This window comes from Cervus canadensis, chromosome 6, assembly GCF_019320065.1.
Source record: "Cervus canadensis isolate Bull #8, Minnesota chromosome 6, ASM1932006v1, whole genome shotgun sequence".
NCBI lineage: Eukaryota > Metazoa > Chordata > Mammalia > Artiodactyla > Cervidae > Cervus > Cervus canadensis.
In genome coordinates this window covers 78,844,888-78,865,544 of record NC_057391.1, presented here as the reverse complement: position 1 = coordinate 78,865,544, position 20,657 = coordinate 78,844,888, and the positions used below count along the sequence as shown (strand labels likewise).

Sequence of the window (20,657 nt, the reverse complement as noted above, 5' to 3'; positions counted from 1 at the left end):
TGATGGCTGCATGCTCACGCTACTTGCTCTCATTTTCCCACCATCTTGGCTGGGTTTGGAGCGGGTTTGGCATCCACATGTGGTGTCAGCAAACCTGGGGCTAAGGAGTTGGAGGAAGAGGTCCTGGGGGCAAGAGTAGAGGATGGGAATTCTGACTGCCCAAGGCTCTGGAGTCAGTGTCTTGAGTTTACGTCCTGGCTCAGCTCTTAGTGACCAAGTGACCTTGGGTGAGCTACTTCACACCTCTGTTGCCTCAGTCTTCTCATCTGTAAAATGGAGATAATAGTAGCACCTGCTTTTCGGAGTTGTGAGGATTTAATGAAGTGATACAAGTGAGTTGCTGAGTCATCTGGGCAAGTTACTTAGCCTCTCGGGGCCTCAGTTTCCTGATCCGTAAAGTGGGGTTGGTATAGGTTTGAGTGAAGTATAAGGTTGAATAAGGAGATCCAGGTGAAGCACTCAGGGCCTTACAGAACACACGCTGGGGAACCATAGTGATTGTCAGCATAACAAGCACCCTGATATTCCCATGTCTCCCCAGGCCCGTGGCTCCGCAGGTGGCAGGAGGAGGCACGACGCCGCCTCGCAGGAAGACCATGACAAGCCTTACGTCTGTGACAGTAAGTACAGCAGATGCCACCTTCCTGCCGCGGGCCCCCACCCTTCCCTGAGCTGCTCCAGCCCTGGGCTTGCTGGCTTCTCCTCTCGGGCCCAGACCTCAGTTTGCCTGCTGGCTGCCACCTCACTGCAGTCACACCTGACCTCCTCTGGCAGCTCCCCCAGGCCTGGTGTTGCTGCCGGAGGGAGAAGCCAGCCTGGGAGGCCTCCTTGCCCTGTATTCCTTTCCCTGCAGTGGCCTCCTTTATGGTTTTCCTCTGGCTCCCTCTCTTTCACTCTCTCTGTCTCTGTAAGGTTCATCCTCTATTTCTTTTTCTGTTTCAGAGAATTACAAACAAAAACATAACTCAAAATCCTCCAACAGAGGTGCTTGGCTCCGGCGGCTTTTCATTTGTTTCTCTTTAATTTCCTCTCTCTCCTTTCTTTCTCTCTCTCCTGTCCTAGGTAAGGCAGGTTATGAATCTTTCTCTGACAATGACTTAGTTTAATAAATGTCCCACGATCCATCTCCAGCCTTTCTCACTGGCTTCAGGAGCATCTTTGGACAAGTGACTCCCCGGCTCTGGGGTTTAGGGTCTGCAGACAGAGCTGGGGAAGGACTTCGGGGGGCCGAGCTTCAGGAACAGTGGCAGCAGGTGGACCTGGGAGACCTGCAGCTTTCGGAGGGACTGCCGTCAGCCTGAGAGAGCTTTGTCTTTCTCACCCACCAGAGAGCACTGGGCGGTGGGTTTAGATCCTTGCCCTAGTTATCTCCTCACCAGATCGGGCACCATCTGCTCGCTCCATGGCAGGGGCGGCCCTCGAAACCGCACTCCCTGACCATCTTCCCTTCCTGCCTTCTCTCTGAGGATGCAGCGCTCTGCCACAGGCTGTGGTGGGACCAGTGAGGCTGGGCTGGGCACAGTGGTCCCTCGGGTGCCCCACCTGCCCTGCCGGTGTCTGCGGTCGCTATGAAGGCAGGACACCCCAAAGGAGACAGGGCGGGGGCACAGGCAGTGCATCGGGGGTGCCGCGCATTTCCTCCCTCTTTGCTGGCCTCTTTTGATTTCCACAAGGTGTTCTGTGCCTGGTGGGGTGACAGCTGGTTGGAGAACATTTTGCTAGAAGAACTCAAACTCCATGACCCCCATTTGACTGTTTAGTACACCATGCAGATGACAGTCCTGAGACGAGTCCTGCAGGTAACATCGTCTCCATCCCCAGGTGTGCGTTCAGGATGAGGAGGGAGCAAGGCATGGGGTCTGATGTCTCTTGGCAGTGCCGGGAGGTGCCTGCTTCCTCCTGGGTCTTGCTTCCTGGAAAGCGTTCAGTTTTGTTCTGACGCATAAAAGCCCAAGCATGCTAGCCCCTCGGGAGACTGGTTCAAGGCTGGGAAGGGTGCTTCAGACGCCCCGGCAGCAGGCTTTCCCGCTGTGTCTGGCCGGAGCAGCCCAGCTCTCAAGAATGCCAAGAGCTGCTTAGGAACTGGGGCATTGCGGCTCCATTCCTCTTTTAAAAGCCTGCATTTTCTTAGGTGATTTTCTGCGCCCCCCCCCCGACAGTGGGGTTACCTTTTGCTCTGTCTCTCCAGCTGTCTTCAGGTTCCCAGCCCATGATAATCCCAGACACACCCGTGCACCCCTATCCATCCTCCCCAGGGTTCCTGCCTTCACTGCTTTGTCTCCGAGGTCTGCCTCTTTAGCATTAAATCCAGGACGTGCCCTTTGCGGATGTCCCCACCTGGCCTGGCCCACACCCTCTCCCCCCACTCCCGTGGCTTTGTTTAGGGGCTCTCAGAGCCGTTTGCTGTTTCCTCTTCCCTTCCCCATGGGATCTCCTCCTCCTCCTGTGCTCCCTGTGACGCGTGGAACGCCCGATTCAGGCTTTCTGGAAGTCTCTGCAGTTGGTTCTGCCTACACAGGCCTCCGTTTTCCTCCCTCGTTGGAACAAGGTCCACCGCGGAATGCCCTTCTCCAGCCTGGCTCTCTTAGGAAACTCTGCGGCAGCTCAGTGATTAATAGACTTTATTTTTATCTGGTGCCCTTCAGACATGTGATCCTTTGGGATAGGAATGACCTTTGGAGAGGTCGCAAGGCCCACCTCCCACCCCCGATCTGAGCAGGGAATGCTTTTAATAATCTCTAATGCATCCTAAGTAGAGAGGTGTCTGGTCAACTCCTCGAATGTCCCCAGGGATGGTGTTACCATAAGCTGCCCTTTCTTCCATGATTCCAACTGTGCTTTGAATGATTGTTTTTTTCCCTTAATAGGAGCTGAAATTTTTCTTTCCTACAGGCCCGCTTAGCTTTGTGCATCTTTTCCCAACCAATAGGCACATTCAGCATTTCATCTGTGCTGGAGGCCCTCTTAACATCTCCTGGTATTCTTGGTTTACCTAGGAACACATCACATAATTTCTGTGCTGGCCTGCTCTGAATCCCCTTCCAGGTTTAATTTAAACTCAGCACTCTCATTGAAAGTAGTACCAAGGCCAAGTGGTTCAAAGAGTAACAGACACATTTCCTTGTTTATTTTACACATCAGCTCTTAGCACCACCCGCATCTGTAGAGAGCAGAAGTAATTGGCCACCCTACTGCACTGTGCACCATCTCAACCACTTCCCACTCGGTGCCTGTCCTGACCCCCGGGCTAGTGCCTCTCCAGGTGTGTGCTCTTTTCTACTTATGCATTTGATTATTCCTTCTTCCATAAATCACTCTGCATTCAGCCCTATTGAGTTTCCATAAAGAGATACAATAATATGTGACTTCAATATACAAGATTCAATAAAGGTAAATTTAAAGACAGTGCCCAGTAGTTAAATTTCATTCTTCACAGATTCGCAATCCCTGCCACTTTTGTATTGTGTGTGGTTTGATTTGCATAATCCCCACTGCATATTTCGAGTTATTTATGAAAATATTAGGCCACCTTGGACCCCACCACCTCTTCTCAGGTTTCTGTGGAGTAGTTGTAGCTATTTTTTTCAGGTGTGATTGTATTTAACCCTTCCTGGTATCTATTCCTATAGTCATCCTGCGCTGTTCTTGGTCCAAGGTTCCCTTTCAAGATGAGTGGTTGAAATATTATCTTACCTGCTAACTTCAAGTGATGGATAGTTTTCTTGTTACCTTTCACTCAGTCCTTGAATTTATTCCATCTCAGGGAAATATTCAATCATCTAAACATAATTTATTTTTTACCCAATCCTTCATTTTCCAGCAAGTAACCAATCTCTATTAATTATCCTGAAAGTCTACCCAGCTTCAGGATTAAAGCTCTCTTTCTTCCCTTTTAATCTCTTGCTGAAGGGGAGAAAGTGTTCAATCCCTTCAAGTAAAGAATCTGCACAAGACTTTGTAGGAAAGGCTGTTGGTGTTGGTCAGAGTGTGGGCCTGGACGACCTGTGCAGAGATAACTGAGATGTTATTAAACCTGCATCTTTAGAGAGCTTCTCAGGGGATACTTAGGAATACTGGGAATGATTCTTCTACTTCATTCAGATCTGAAGGCTTCTGGCCTGTGACTGATCAGCCCTTTTATTATCCCCTGCTTTTTGCATCTGAATGTTCTGGAGGCTCCGGGAATTCTCCAGGCAGAGTGTCACTGACTTGCATTTCTGTTTTAGTTGTTCTCTTTAGAATCTTTCCTGTTCTTTCAACATTGTTATAAAACTCAGTAGTCTAATATAAAATTCAGCAACCCAGCAGTTGACTTTAATTTACTCGATAACTTTAAATCCCAGTAATATAATTTACTCCCTTTTATAGGTGGGATGATGACAGAGGATAGATCTGTGCGAGAAATCCTTGGGTTTGAGCCACTAGAGTATTTTAAAGATCATTTCAGGCATTTGCCACTTTGCTTTCTAACTGTTCCCAGTCCTGGATTTTCTCTGCATCACTACAGCAGACTCCTGCTGAGAGACTCACTTTTCCATTTTCTTGGGGCTTCCTTGATAGCTCAGTTGGTAAAGAATCCAGTTGCAATGCAGGAGACCCTGGTTTGATTCCTGGGTCGGGAAGATCCCCTGGAGAAGCGATAGGCTACCCCCTTCAGTATTCTTGGGCTTCCTTCATGGCTCAGCTGGAAAAGAATCCGCCTGCAATGTGCAAGACCTGGGTTCGATCCCTGGGTTGGGAAGAGCCCCTGGAGAAGGGAAAGGCTCCCCACCCCAGTATCTGGCCTGGAGAATTCCATGGACTGTATAGTCCATGGGTCACAAAGAGTCAAACACGACTGAGCGACTTTCGCTTTCACGTGTTCAAGGAGCATCATGGGAAAGAGGATGGTGGTGATGGGATGATTTTTAGGAAGAGGGAGAATATTTGTCTCTAAGTTTCAGTCATTTAGGGAGGAACAATGCACCCATTTGCCCTCCTGCGGGGCACAATAGAAGTGATTTGTGAAGTTATTATTTTCTTTCTCTATTTTTAAAGAAATTTTCTTTAAAAAGTTAATTTAAATTTAATTACATTGTAGGAAAAGCACTTAGACTGAGACCTACCCTGTTAAATTTTTAAGTGAACATTATATGCTGAATATGCTGAATTATATGTTGAATAGGGGCACATTGTTGTATAGCAGGTCTTTAGAGCTTGCTCGTCTTGCTTGATGGAAACTTTATGCTTGTTAATTAGCGATTTCCTATCACCCATTCCCCACCAGCCCCTGGCACTACCATTCCAGTCTTTGATGCTATGGATTTGACTACTTTAGATAACTCATATAGATAGAATCATGCCATAGCTGTCTTTCTGTGCGGTGCTGTGCTTAATCCCTCAGTCATGTCCTACTCTTTGTGACCCAATGGACTGTAGCCTGCCAGGCTCCTCTGTCCGTGGGGATTCTCCAAGCAAGAATGCTGAAGTGGATTGCCATGCCCTCCTCCAGGGGATCCTCCCAACCCAGGGATCAAACCCTGGTCTTCCACATTGCAGGCAGATTCTTTACCATCTGAGCCATCAGGGAAGCCCATTTGTCTCTCTAGGACTGGCTTATTTTGTTTAGCACAATGTTCTTAAGGTTCATCGATGTTATTGTATACTGAATAATGCGATATTCCTCTTAAGGGATGACTAGTATTCCATTGTGTATGTGTACACATTTCTGTATCCATTCATTCTTGGTTGGACATTTAGGTTGTTTCCACATATTGGCTATTGAGAAAATTGCTGCAAACATAGGAGCGCTAATATCTCTTTGAATTATTGATTTCAACTCTTTTGGATAAATACCCAGACGTGGGACAGCTGGATCACTTGGTAGTTCTACTTTCAATTTTTTAAGGAAACTCTGTACTGTTTTCCACAGCAGCTGCACCATTTGTCATTCCCACCAACAGTGCACCAGGGCTCCTACTTCCCCACATTCTCACCAATACTGTCTTTTGCTCCCAGCCTTTTCTGATTATGGTGATAGCATCTGCTAATGGGTGCTTACGTGTGCAGAACATGGTGCTAAGCATTTTATATACATGCTTCTATAAATCCCAGTGCCAACCTAGAGAGGCAGGGATGATTGAGCTCACTTTACTGAAAAGAAATAGGCTCAGAGAGGTGAGGGGACTTGTCCAAGGTCACACAGCTAGTTAATGCTAAACATGGGGTGTGAATCCTGTTTCTCCAGCTCCAGAATGGACACACCCCAAGACATCTCTGCACAGACTGCTGGCTAATATGCCCTCCTCCACACTGATAGAGAATTTGCTTCTGTGTGGATCATGGCAAACTGTGGAAAATTCTTAAAGAGGTGGGAATACCAGACCACTGCACCTGTCTCCTGAGAAACCTGTATGTAGGACAAGAAGCAACAGTTACAACCAGACATGGAACAATGGACTGGTTCCAAATTGGGAAAGGAGTATGTCAAGGCTGTATATTGTCACCCTGCTTATTTAACTTATATGCAGAGTACATCATGCAAAATGCTGGGCTGGATGAAGCACAAGCTGGAATCAAGATTGCCAGGAGAGATATCAACAACCTCAGATATGCAGATGATACTGCTCTACAGGCAGACAGCAAAGAGGAACTAAAGAGCTTCTTGATGAGAGTGAAAAAGCTGGCTTGAAATTCAACATTCAAAAAATGAAGACCATGGCATCTGGTCCCAGCACTTCATGGCAAATAGATAGGGAAAAAAATGGAAACAGTGACAGATTTTATTTTCCTAGGCTCCAAAATCACTGCAGACTGCGACTGCAGTTTTGAAATTAAAAGGCGTTTGCTCCTGGGAAGGAGAGCTACGACACAGCTAGACAGTGTATTAAGAAGCAGAAACTTCACTTTGCCGACTAAAGTTTGTATAGTCAAAGCTATGATTTTTCCAGTAGTCAGGTATGGATGTGAGAGTTGAACCATAAAGAAGGCCAAACGCTGAAGAATTGATGCTTTCAAATTGTGGTGCTGGAGAAGATTCTTAAGAGTTGCTTGAAGTGCAAGAGATCAAACCAGTCAATCCTAAAGGAAACCATCCCTGAATATTCATAGGAAGAACTGATGCTGAAGCTTCAATACTTTGGCTACCTGATGTGAAGAGCCGACTCATTGGAAAAGACCCTGAAGCTGGGGAAGATTGAAGGTGTGCTGTGGTCCATGGGGTGGCAAAGATTTGGACACGACTTAATGACTACAGAACAGCAATAACAAATACGTCTTGCTCCACACTGAAAGAGACTTTGGTTCTCCTGAAAGCTGAGGAAACAACATGCTTTAACAATAAATGAATGAGCAAGCACGCTTTATTTATGAGGTGAGGCTCTGTCCACTGTCGACAGACGGCTTCCCGGTGTCAGGTTGGCAAGCTGGAATCAGGTAGTAATTATAGCTGAAGTGGAATGGAATAGTTTACATAATTTTGAGCCTTTTCAATTTAAACCTATTAAAATCATTCTACCTCCCATCCCTAACTGGGTTATTAGGATAGATTAGAGACAGAAGGCTCACAGATGTGATGGAAGCCCTCCTGGGAACTTGACTCACCTCTGGGTCTTGTCAGTCTCAACTTGGTCCCCATATGAGCAAGAACTTTGTCCCCTACCACCCTCACCCCACTGATGTGTAGTTTTGATTGTGTGGCCCATGACTTCACTGTGTTGCCTCCCTTCTAGAAACCTGGTGGGCTTGTAACTCTGTCCAGTTGGGCCAGTATCAGAATAGGGCTTGGGTCTTCTGGGTGGTAGACCCCAGGGAGAATGTTTGGGACAAAAAGCAGGATCTGGGGTTAGACCTTGATCTACCTTGATTCCATCCCTCAAGTGGGCTATGACACCACTTTTCTCATTTGTCAATGATGGGAAGAGCGCCTTTCTTTTTTTTTCCTTTTGAAAATATTATTTATTTACTTTTGCTGTACTGGGTCTTCATTACTGTGCATGGGCTTTCTCTAGTTGCAGCGAGCAGGGTCTGCTCTCCAATTATGGTGCCCAGGCTTCTCATTGCAGTGGCTTCTCTTGTTGCGGAGCATGGCTTCACATGTTGTGGTGCTCAGGCTTCATTAGTTGTGGCTCCCGGGCTCCAGAGCACAGACTTAATAGTTGTGGCGTACAGGTTTCATTGTTCCGTGGCATGTGGGATCTCCCTGGATCAGGGATTGAACCTGTATCTCCTGAGTTGGCAGGATGATTCTTTACTACAGAGCCACCAGGGAAGCCCTGGGAGCTCCTTTTTTAAAAAAAAAATTAAAAAAATAAAAGTCTGTGCTGGATCTTAGTTGTGGCATGCGTGATCTAGTTCCCTGACCAGGGTTCAAACCTGGGCCCCCTGCATTGCAAGTGCGGAGTCTTAACCACTGAACCACCACAGAAGTCCCAGCTCCTTTCTTGAGTCTCTAGACCTCCTTAGTCAGTCGCCTTCCCCCCATCATGGGCTCCTTTCTTCCCAGGCTTAGCAGTGAGGCTCTTTCCCTGAGACATAGCCTGTTGGGGTATAGGACATTTGGAGACCGCCGTGCGGGGCCTAGAGCAGCCCCAGCTGCTCCCACAGTGTTTCAGAAACTCTGCTTGACTTTGTGCATGTGTGTGTGCATGCTCAGTCACTTCAGTTGTGTCCGACTCTTTGTGACCCTGTGGACCATAGCCAGCCAGGTTCCTCTGTCCATGGGATTCTCTAGGCAAGAATACTGGAGTGGATTGCTGTGTGCTCCTCCAGGGCTGCTTGACCTCAGCCTCCTTAAAAATCACTGCCATTTCCCCTTGTACCTGAGTGCACAGGAAGAATCAGATGACCACTGCAGTCTTATTAAAAATTTTCTGAGGGCATTAAGGCCCCACATTCTCTAAGGCTCACATGCTTCTAGCTTCGAGCTGCAGCAGAAAAGCCAATAATGTGGGCTTCAGGCTGGCTGCCCTTGTCGCTGGAGGGAAGCCGGGCTCATCACTCAGTTGTTGAGGATATTATCTTGCAGGTCCTTGCGTGGGGTGCAGTGGGGGAGGGGTGGGACAGCCTCTATGCCCCAGAAACTTGATTTGTGGAGCAGGGCCTGTGGCATGGGATTGATCCCTAGAGACCCAGTGCATTTGTTCCTGCAAAGCTGGGACTGTTTAAATATTTAAGTGTCCTCGCATCGTGGACGCAGGTTGCAGGTTGTCACAGCAGAGCTGGTCAGAGAGAGGGCTGGGGAGTGGTCGAAGTTTCTCATTCATGCCCTCAGACCTTCTCGCTTGCTCAAGAACCGTGTCCTTGACCACCAAACCTGTGGTTGCCTTGCCTGTAACCCACACCCTCTTTTATTTATTTTATTGAAGTATAGTTGATTTACAGTATTGTGTTAGTTTCAAATGTACAGCAAAGTGACTTGATTATATATACATATATTTTATATATTTATATATCATATATATTCTCTTTTCATTTGTTTTCATTATAGGTTATTACAAGATATTGAATATAGTTCCCTGTGCATGCATGCTAAGTTGCTTCAGTTGTGTCCTACTCTTTGGGACCCTATGGGCTGTATCCTGCCAGGCTCCTCTGTCCATGGGACTCTCCAGGCACGAATACTGGAGTGGGTTGCCATGCCCTCCTCTAGGGGATCTTCTTGACTCAGGGATTGAACTCCAGTCTCCTACATCTTCTACATTGGCAAGTGGGTTCTTTACCACTAGCGCCCCCTGGGAAGCCCAGTAGTCCCCTGTGCTAAATAGTGAATCCTGCTGCTTATCTATTTTGTATATGGTACTTACATCTGTTAATCCTGCTCCTAATTTATCCCTCCCTTCTTCCCCTTGGATAACCTTAAGTTTGCTTTATACCTATATGCAAACCCTCTTGAATTACTTTGTCATCCAGTTAGAAATAGTATATGTTCATTGTGGAAAAATCAGAAGTTACAGATAAGCATAAAGGGAAAACTAAAAATCACCCATAATCTTACTCTTCAGAGATAGCTTGAAAATTTTATTTCATTGTATCCTGTTTTAGGGTTCTCTTTATGATCTTCATCTGCTATACCCTCTCTACCCCCAATAAGTAATACGTACCACGTTAACCCACCCCCCACTCAACAACACACAAGGACCATTCTTCCATGTCAATAGGGACACCTTTATGACAGCATTTCAGGGTTATACGGTGTTCCATGATATGGCCATGTCCCAATTTGCCCAATCATTGTTTCACTTGTTGGATGTTTGGACCAAAACTTGTCCGAGATTAAAAACAGTCTTGCAGCTCTATCTTTGCATAACGCTTTTATTATTTTCCCAGAAGCAGAACTGTGGGGTCAAAGGGCCTGGTGCACAGCCTTTTGATTTCTCTTATTTCAAGTCCTGGTTGGGGCTCAGGGAAGTGGGTTAGCAAGAGCTGCACGAAGAAGGAGGTGTGCTGACTTTGGTGTGAGAAGCCCGAGGTCAGACTGTGGCCCTGCCGCTTGTTAGCTTGTTATCCAGAATTTTTTGAGAAAATCATCTTGCTGCTGGGAGTGTCCATTGTCCCGAGGTGTGAACTGGGGATGGATGCGGTTGAGAAAGCTGCCTGTGATAATGTCTATAAAAATGCTTGCACATGCATGGTATGTGTTTAATGACTGTTTCTTCCACCTTTGCCTTTTCCTCATTTCCTCTGTCTCCAGTGTTGTTGGCAAGAGAAGGCTGCTGTCACAGGAGGAGAGAACACAGGCAGTTTTCTTTGAGTAGATAGTGAGTGCCGTAGGAATCCAGGGGAGGGCATGGCCAGGGCCAGGGACTGAGGTGGCAGAGGGTGCTTCCCTAGGATGCCACACAGGTCCTCAGTGAGGGTGTGCTGAATTGACTGAGGTCTCCAGGGATGGAGGAGTATGTGGGAGTCAGCAGGGAGGTAGTAATAATAATGGCAAAAGTCTGCTGATTTATATTATGGGCCTGGAATGTTCTATTGGTTTAGTCTGTACTAATTCTTTTTTTGCATATTTAAATAAAATATTAAAAAATAGTTCTTTACTTTTTGTTGCTCTGCGAGAGCTTTCTCTAATTGCAGCAAGCTGGGGCTATTTGTTGTGGTGCACGGGCTTCTCATCGCAGTAACGTCTCGTTGTGGAGCACAGGTTCTAGATGGCACAGCTTCAGTAGTTTCAGCTCACAGGTTCTAGAGGGTGGGTTCAGTAGTTGTGATGCATGGGCTTAGCTACTCTGCAGCATGTGAAGATCTTAGTTCCTGAATCAGGAATCGAACCTACGTCACCTGCATTGGCAGGTGGATTCTTAACCACTGGACCCCCAGGGAAGTCCCATCTATATGAATTCTTTAATCCTTGAGAAAGTACTAGGAGGTAGCTGGTGTGATCATCTCCATCCTACAGATAAGGATTCTGAGGAGGAGAGGGGTTATTTAACTTTCCTAGGGTTATACAGTGAGTAAATGGCAGAGTCAAGATTTGATCCCAGTGAGCAGTCTCTCACTCCTCTGCAACCTTGCTATCCCCCCACTGGTCACTCACCTCCTCCTAGAGTCTGCCTTGCCTTATATATGCCTCTGCACAGGCTACCTCTCACATCGTGTGATACCCGTTTGTCTATTTGTCCATTCTTCCAGCTGGACGGTGAGCCTCTGAGAGCAGGGGCTATGTCACATTCAACTTGCATCCCAGCCCCAGCCCAGTGGTTGCTCCCAAAATGTTGATGAATGTGGGTTGCACACACCAGGATAGAAGACAGACCAGCGTGGCTGAAGCAGAGTGTTTGGGGAGGGAGATTGGGAGGTACAGAGTTGGATAAGGATGCTCAAAACACCAGGCTGAGGTGCTTAGAGTTTGGCCTGTGTAGTCCACGGTGAACCGTGGATGGTCCTGGAGACGTCTCTGGAATGGTTAATCTCTAGGGTTAGGTGTTCAGGGAAGAGAGCCCGAAGCCTGTGGCTAACAGGAGCCTTTTCTGGGAAGGAGAAGACATGAAGTCTGGATGGTGGTGACAACAGGAACAAAATGGATGGGGCAAACAAGCAAGCCTTTATGAAAAAGAAATTCACAGAACCTGGCAGAGGACAGACAGAATGTAGGGTGCAGGAGAGAGGGAGGTGGCAACAATAGCTCTTGAAGTCTTGAGCCTGAGTAGTGGAGACATGAGGGAGGCTTAACTGGAATATTCTAGAGGAGGAGGAGGTAATTTGGGAGAGCAGTGACACTTAGACAGACAGGTTTGTGGACATGGCAGGATATCCAGGCAGCGATGTCTCACAGATGCTAATATACATGTGTTTCCCCAAAGTTAGTGAGGGACTTCTACTGATGTCATTGGTGGATGGGGGCCTGCTTCAGGTAAGGGTCATTGAGACATACTCGGTTGGTTGGGTCTCACAAATAAAGCATCTGATGGAATGTTTATGTCAGATATTCACCCAGATATCCCATCAGAGAGTGCACTGGCCAGATTCCCAGATGTTTGGGGGCTGTCACACTATATGATATTGCTTCTGTTTTTGTTTTCGTTTTTTTTTTTTTTACCTTTCTATGTTTATCTTCCTCAGAACTGTGGACAGTTATATTAGTTATTGAAATTATTTTCAATGGAGATTAAAAAAAGAGTATTTTACTCTTTAAGTTAATTGTTGTTGCTGTTTAGTTGCTAACTTGTGTTCGACTCTTTTGCGACCCTATGAACTGTAGCCCACCAGGCTCCTCTGTCCATGGGATTCTCCAGGCAAGAATACTGGAGTGGGTAGCCATGCCCTTCTCCAGAGGATCTTCCCAACCCAGGGAATGAAATCGTGTCTCCTGCATTGGCAGGCAGATTCTTTACCACTGAGTCACCAGGGAAGCTAAGGATGGGCTAATGTGTGATTCACTAGAATAAGGAATCAAAGGCAGCATCTCTATAAAGTCCAAAGAAGATGGCTCTTGAATTATAAGCCCAGGATTTGCGTCTAGCCTTGACCTTGGGCAAATCATGAAAACCTCTCTGTGCCTGAGTGTCTTTTTCTGTCAAGTGAGGACAATAAGATTGACTTTAGAGTGTTTTCAAGAGGGTAAAATGAGACTGTTATGTGTGAAAACCATTAGTTCACTGCCTGGTTCATAAATATGCTCAATAAATATTTATTTTTTATACTAAGTCAAGAAAGGGTACTCATTTCACACTTAGGCTGAGTCCCCAGTTGTGTTCTCTGCTCTGGCTGCTGGAGTTGTGAGGGACCAGGGAAGCATTCTGAGAGAGCTAAATGAACGATCAGAAATAGCTAGTGTTTAGTGAACATTTGCTGCATGCCAGGCACTGTGCTAAGTATTTTACAAGGATGGACTCATTCAGTTCCAGTAAAGGATCCGCCTGCAATGCGGGAGATCTGGGTTCAATCCCGGGGTTGGGAAGATCCCCTGGAGAAGGGAATGGCTACCCACTCCAGTATTCTGGTCTGGAGAATTCCATGGCCTGTATAGTCCATGGGGTTGCAAAGGGTTGGACATGACTGAGCGACTTTCACTTTTTTTCACTTTCATTCAGTTCTGACAATATCCATATGAGGTATAAAACTATTATTATCTCTATTTTACAGTCAAACAAGCTGAGGTTTGGAGAGATTAAGTAACTTGCCCAAGATCATACAGCCAATTAACTGGCATAGGACAACTGACCTCAGAGTTCACCAGAATTATGTTACCCTGCTTCTCAACAGTGCAATAAAGAGTTCCACCAACACACTTAATGCTTTGGTGCGGGGAGTTTCTGCATTTCTCTGCTGGGGATACAGAATTAGGTTATAGAGTATTTTGAAATGGGAGCCTTGTTGCTTATCTCCGTTCTTCTTGTGTTGTGTTTTATTTTGTTAAACCTGTAGCCACATTCACATACAGTAAATTCCTCAAATATGCAGAACGTTCTCCCTTGATGCAGACACAGGACTTGTGGATCACTAGCATTTGGTAGATCCTGGCTCTGGGCTCTCTCCTAATACATGGGTCAGTGCAGGCCCTGGGGAATATGGCTCTGAAAAATCCAGATGTTACACCCCACCGCTTCTCCAGACCCTTGTGTTTCTGTCCAGAAGACTTCAGCTTAAAGTAAGCGCGAAGGGTGGCCTGAAAGAAACACGAAGCCACAGAAAGGCCTCTGTCAAGCTGGCTTGATGGGGTGGAGAGGGGCGGAGGCAGCCGCTGGGTAGATCCTGTGGCTGGGAACCTACATCACTTTTCTGTCACAGTTGAGGGGGTCCTTGCTGCAGGAGGACCTGGAGGATCCAGAGAAGCAAAGAGATGTGCAGTGTTAGAATGGGAAGACTCAGATGGTCTGAGGCAACTGCCATGTTTTACCAGTAGGGGAACCAAGCCCAGAAAGGTTTGTTTTTTTGTGTGTGTAAGGGTGCATGATGGGTTAGTGTCATCGCCAAGGCCAGACCACAGATGTGCAGAGGGCCACCCCCACTGCCAGCCTCTGGCTCGAGGGGATGGGGGAGGGAAGCCCACCTGGCTTGCCCAAGAGGACCTCCTTGGTGCCTGAATGTTGCAGGACCTGGGCCAGTCATTGGTGAAGCCACCACTTTCATTGCTTGAGTTCCATAGAGCCATCATTGCCTCTTGAGAAAAGACTGGGCGTTTAACTTAGTCATAGGGATTAACACTCCACCCTGCATACAAAAGTCTGAGCTAATGGCTTTCTGTAGTCCCCTGGGTCTTCTCCCAAGCTCATTGACAGCAGGGCTTTTCTCACTTGGCGCTTCTCCTCACGGGGCATTGGTGTAGATATTCCTCCACCGCCCCTTGATGGTTCTCCAGAGAGAGCACTGAGGGTTGTCAGGAAGGTGTCAGTGTTAGTCACTCAGGTGTGTCCGACTCTTTGTGACCCCATGGACTATATAGCCCACCAGGCTCCTCTGTCCATGGAATTCTTCAGGCAAGAATACTGGAATGGGTTGCCATTCCCTTCTCCAGGGGATCTTCCCGACTCAGGAATCAAACCCAGGTCTCCTGTATCACAGGCAGATTCTTTACCATCTGAGCCAATAGGGAAGTCAGGAAGGTGTGGGGGTCCCCAAACATCTGGACCTGTCTGGTGAGGTATGAGTCCCCTGTCTAGATGGCTCCTGTTTTTTTCTGTCCTGGCCCCAGCAGGCCATAGAGTTCAACCTTAGAAGGGCTGAAGGGCAGAGAATTTGATGATGGCGTGATTGTGGAGGTGTGGGCAGGATAAAGGTGCCAACAAGCGAGGGGGAGCCCTCACCATCCTGAGTCCCAAGGAGCAGGGAGGACATTGGCTCACGCGGGAGGCTGGATCTGGGGGGAGGGTCACCCTGCTCCAGGGGTGCTGCCTGAGTAGGGACAGGCATGGAGAAGATCCCCAATGCCTCTCTCCTCACCCTCCATCCCTCTCAATGGCCGAACTCCACTGGAAGCAGAGGGCAAGAGGCCGTAGAGGTCAGCTCCGGGCGCTGGGAGGGGTGGTGCGTGGAGAATGAGTAGTGCATCTTTGAATCCGTGTGCTTCAACCACAGGCCGGAGTTCAAATCCCACCTCTGCCATGCAGTGAGCTGTCTCAGTGCCCCCAGACTGTTTCCTCCTCCATGAAATGAGATGACAATCGCTACCTCCGGAGCTATCTTGAGACTCCATGTAAGAATGTGTGCCTGCCCGATAGTCTGTAAGCGGGCTGCCTTGGAGGCGTTGGCAGGTGACAGGCACCGCTGGGTCGATTTTTACAGAAGGGGAAGTCGAGCTGCAGAGCAAGGGAAGTGGCATCCTCAGGGCTGTATGGAAGTGCCAGGGGGCAGAGCTGGGAAAGAGATGCAGCCCGGTGACTCCCAAGGCCCAGGCTTTGTCTCTTGGACACTCATCCCGTAATTGCTTTCAGTCGCTGCTTTCAGGCTCTCGGAAACCACTGGCTCAGATACCCACTGCGTGCTCCAAGTTGGGCTGATGAAAATGTGCCAGAGTCATTAAGTTATCAGTGGGGAAGGCGGCCGCTTCTCCCTGGCAGGAAGGATTCTGCTGTCTCTGCAGCCGGCTTTGTTCACGCACACTGCCCCTGATTGTGCCTCCTCCTCCTCCTCTTCCTCCCTCCTCCCCTGCCTCCCCGTCCTCCCCCATCCTCAGAAGGAGTGAGGGATGTAGGGTTGAAGTGTGGTGGAGGGGGGTGGCATCGTGCTGTAAATATTCTGGGGCAGCCCTAAAGGTATTCATAACTCCAGACAGGAGGTCCTGCCTGGAGACTCTAGCTCTGGTAGGGAAGCAGGCAAGCTCTCATTTTGCAGCTTGACAGATGGATTTGCCCCGGGGGAAGGAGAGAGAGGGAGGCAAGCCGGACCTTCCTCGTTGTCACAGCCGGCCCTCTCCATGTGCGCTGTGCCGGGAACACACAATCCAGGTGGAGCTGCCAAGGTGAAAAGAAGGACCTTAGGTTGTGCACAGGCAAGGTTGACTGGTCCCGGGGTGCTGGCTTCAGAGGCGCCTGGACAAGGAGCCTGTCCTGGGGAAGGAGATGGGAGCCGGAGGTGGGGGTGAAGCCCTCTCTGAATGCTTCAGCTGTCTTGGGGCTCAGTCTGATTCTGCACAACAGATAATTCCAGAGTGAGATTGCTGACATGATAAAAGGATAGCAGATGGTTCTAATACTTTATTTTCAGAATGTATCTTTCCCAACATTCTATTTTCTTGTAACTCCATCACCCCAGACTTCAGAGGAGAAACTACTCGTTCCTCCCGCGCCCCCTCACCCCGCCTCCCCACCGTGCCTTTAGGGTTTTATTCCCTTTGTGGATCCACAGTGTGGACGATGGCTGACAATGGCTGAGGCTCACTGTGAGCCCTGTACTGTTTGCAATGTATTCTCTCACGTAGCCTCCCAGCTGCGCGGTAGGTGTGCTGTTGTGATCGTCCTGTTTTCCCGAGAGGATGCTAAGGCACAGAGAGATTTAGCCACTCGCCCAAGATCACACAGTCAGTCAGCAGCAGAGCTGGGATTTGAACCCAGGCAGTTCAGATCAGCTTACCCACATTCCAAGACAGATCCTGTCTCTCTGAAGGCAGGGTTGACCTAGAAACAGGGTCAGAGCTGTCACTGGCACTAAAATGACCACTGCTGAGTGACTAACCACTCTGGCCAGGTTTCCTATTAATAGTTACCTCAGAGGGGAAATTTCCTCCTGACTAGAGCTGGCTGGGTCCTGCATTCACTGTGGCAGCTCTTACACGACCAGGGTGGCTGTTTGGAGTAAGTTAGTCCCAGATCTCCACCCCCTGCTTCCATAGGTTTCTAGGACCAGATGCTTTTTCTTTTTTTTGGTCACATCATGCAGCATATAGGATCTTGATTCCCTGACTAGGAAAGGATTGAACCCATGATCCCTGTATTAAAAAGTGGTATCTTAACCACTGGACCACTGGGGAAGTCCCCCAGATGCATAATTTGCAGGGCCCAGTACAAAATGCATATGAGGGGCCCTTTGTTTCATAGTAATAAAAAATTCAAGGTGGTGACAGCAAAACATTAAACTAAGTGTGGGGCCCTCCTAAGCTCGGGACCCTGTCTGAAGGCACCTGTCTCACTTCTACAAAACTGGTATTCAGAGTGGCAGGAAGATGTGATGAAATCCATACAGAAGATGAGACAGTGCTGGATGTTCCTCCTCTTCCAAACCAGCCAAAGCAGGATTTCCAAGCCATTTCTTTTCATCTCAATGCAGCAGTCTGGTCCAGGATGCACTTCGATCAAAATAAACCTTAGGAATCTCGTAGCCCTAGGATGAAGTCATCTGAAGGACTGGGACTTGGGTCACCAGCTTTGTTTTGGGGTCAGGTATCTTCTTCCATGGGCTTCCCTGGTGACTCAGAATGTAAAGAATCCACCTGCAATGCGGGAGACCTGGGTTCCATCCCTGGGTTGGGAAGATCCCCTGGAGGAGGAAATGGCAACCCCCTCCAGTATTCTGGCCTGGAGAATCCCCATGGACAGAGGAGCCTGGCGGACTACAGCCTAGGGGGCTGAGAAGAGTCAGACACGACTGAGCGCCTAAGCACACACAGCACATCTTGCTCCCTGAACTCCAGCCTCTCCTCACCCTGCCGTTCAAACTCCCCTCTCCCTCCTCCTTTTCCCCTTTAGCCTCCAAGCCTGCTCAGGATCTATTCTGTTAAAGGACAAGCTCCACTCAGTCTCCATGGACTCCACAGTCCCATCCATCCACCAGCTGACTCTTTCCTCTCCTGCAGCCATGCTGGAAGGAATGGTCTGTCAGCCCCATCGCCACTGCCTCATTTCCAGAAGCATCCTAGCTCCCTGCAGCCTTGCCTTGTCCTCCGGGAGTTTGCGGATTCCGTGCTCACTAGGTGACCTCCTAATTGCTGAGCCCGCTGGTCTCATCTCAGGCCCCATCCTTCTTGGCCCTCTGGGGCATCTGACCTTATCTGGGCTCTGCCTCTGGAAAATGAGGATGTGTGTGGCTGTGAGCAAATGTCCTTGAAGCCCCAGAACAGGCCTGGCACGTGGTACACATAGCTGTCAGCAAGAGCCGACACTGGTGGTGTCATCTCTAATGTCACCTGGCAACCCTGCTCCTCTGGCCTAGATTACTGACTCCTGTGTGAGTCTTTCTTTCTTTCTTCTTCTTTTTTGAAAAATATTTATTTATTTTTATTTATTTGGCTGTGCCCGGTCTTAGTTGCAGTATGCGGGCTCTTCCATCTTTGTTGCAGCATGTGGATCTTTAGTTTTGACATGAAAACTCTTAGTTTTGGCATGTGGGATCTTAGTTCCCCACCCAGGAATCAAACCCCTCTGCCTGCATTTAAAGGTGGAGTCTTAGCCACTGGATCACCAGGGAAGTCCGGTGTGTGTAAGTTTTTCTTAACAAAAATTTTATGTTGGGTTCTCTTTCTCCACCAGACTCAAGATACTGATATTTTCTGAGTTCTGTCCTATGTCCACACCTTTCTTCTTCCTCTCCTTATTCTCTCCCAGCACTTCTCTCCCGATCCATAAGTTCCACTGCCACCCAGGCATCTCCATCATCCGCATCTCCTTCCTAAAATTCCAGGTATATAAGCCAGCTGCAGACTGGGGAATCCTGCTTTAACTGTGGCAGCTCTTCCACGGTGAGGGTGGTGGTTTGGAATAACTTAATCCAAGATCTCCACCCCAGACTGAACTCCTTCCCTTCCTTCTTTAAATCTGATTTTCCTGCTACATGCTTCCACCCCACTGCCCAAATCAGAAGCCTGGGTGTTTTTATTGCTTCCCTTAGTTGACATTAAGTGTAGGCCCTGAGCTGAGCCACATATGGCTACATCAGTGTCCAGACACTCAGGGCCCGCCATGCTTACTGTGGGTGGGAGAGACACGTATTGATGATACACAACTCATCCCAGGAAGATAACACACCAGGGTCCTAATTGTGATTGGAAAGACCGGAGAACTGAAGGATCATCAAGGATCATTAACTGAAGTTAATCAGGCAAACCCGGGCTGGGGGACATTCTGGGCAGAGACTTGTGCAAAGGCTCTGTGGTGGAAAGAAAACTGTTTAAGAAATGAAAGGTCAACCATATGATTATCTCAATAGATGCAGAGAAAGCCTTTGACAAAATTCAACACTCATTTATGATTAAAACTCTCCAAAAAGCAGGAATAGAAGGAACATACCTCAACATAATAAAAGCTATATATGACAAACCCACAGCAAGCATCACCCTCAATGGTGAAAAATTGAAAGCATTTCCCCTGAAATCAGGAACAAGACAAGGGTGCCCACTCTCACCACTACTGTTCAACATAGTGTTGGAAGTTTTGGCCACAGCAATCAGAGCAGAAAAAGAAGTAAAAGGAATCCAGATAGGAAAAGAAGAAATGAAACTCTCACTGTTTGCAGATGACATGATCCTCTACATAGAAAACCCTTAAGACTCTACCAGAAAATTACTAGAACTAATCAATGAATATAGTAAAGTTGCAGGATATAAAATTAACACACAGAAATCCCTTGCATTCCTTTATACTAACAACGAAAAAACAGAAAGAGAAATTAAAGAAACAATACCATTCACCATTGCAACAAAAAGAATAAAATACTTAGGAGTATATCTACCTAAAGAAACAAAAGACCTATACATAGAAAACTATAAAACACTGATGAAAGAAATCAAAGAGGACACAAACAGATGGAGAAACATACCGTGTTCATGGATTGGAAGAATCAATATTGTCAAAATGGCTATTCTACCCAAAGCAATCTATAGATTCAATGCAATCCCTATCAAGTTACCAACGGTATTTTTCACAGAACTAGACCAAATAATTTCACAATTTGTATGGAAATACAAAAAACCTCGAATAGCCAAAGTAATCTTGAGAAAGAAGAATGGAACTGGAGGAATCAACCTGCCTGACTTCAGATTCTACTACAAAGCCACAGTCATCAAGACAGTATGGTACTGGCACAAAGACAGAAATATAGATCAATGGAACAGAATAGAAAGCCCAGAGATAAATCCACGGACCTATGGACACCTTATCTTTGACAAAGGAGGCAAGGATACACAATGGAAAAAAGACAACCTCTTTAACAAGTGGTGCTGGGATAACTGGTCAACCACTTGTAAAAGAATGAAACTAGAACACTTTCTAACACCATACACAAAAATAAACTCAAAATGGATTAAAGATCTA

General features: G+C 47.5%; 1 protein-coding gene across 7 annotated transcripts in view; it reads left to right on the top strand.

The window, feature by feature from the left end:
• Window positions 1-20,657, top strand: part of DPF3 (double PHD fingers 3) — a 303,529-nt gene that overhangs the window by 172,728 nt on the left and 110,144 nt on the right. For all 7 annotated transcript variants that reach the window (XR_006270117.1, XR_006270118.1, XM_043472462.1 and 4 more), the window contains exon 6: window positions 542-620. Coding sequence is in view for 5 of the 7 variants with exons in the window: in XM_043472462.1 (XP_043328397.1) it covers window positions 542-620 (79 nt within the window). In the remaining 2 variants the exon portion in view is untranslated. The remainder of the gene's footprint in view (window positions 1-541; window positions 621-20,657) is intronic.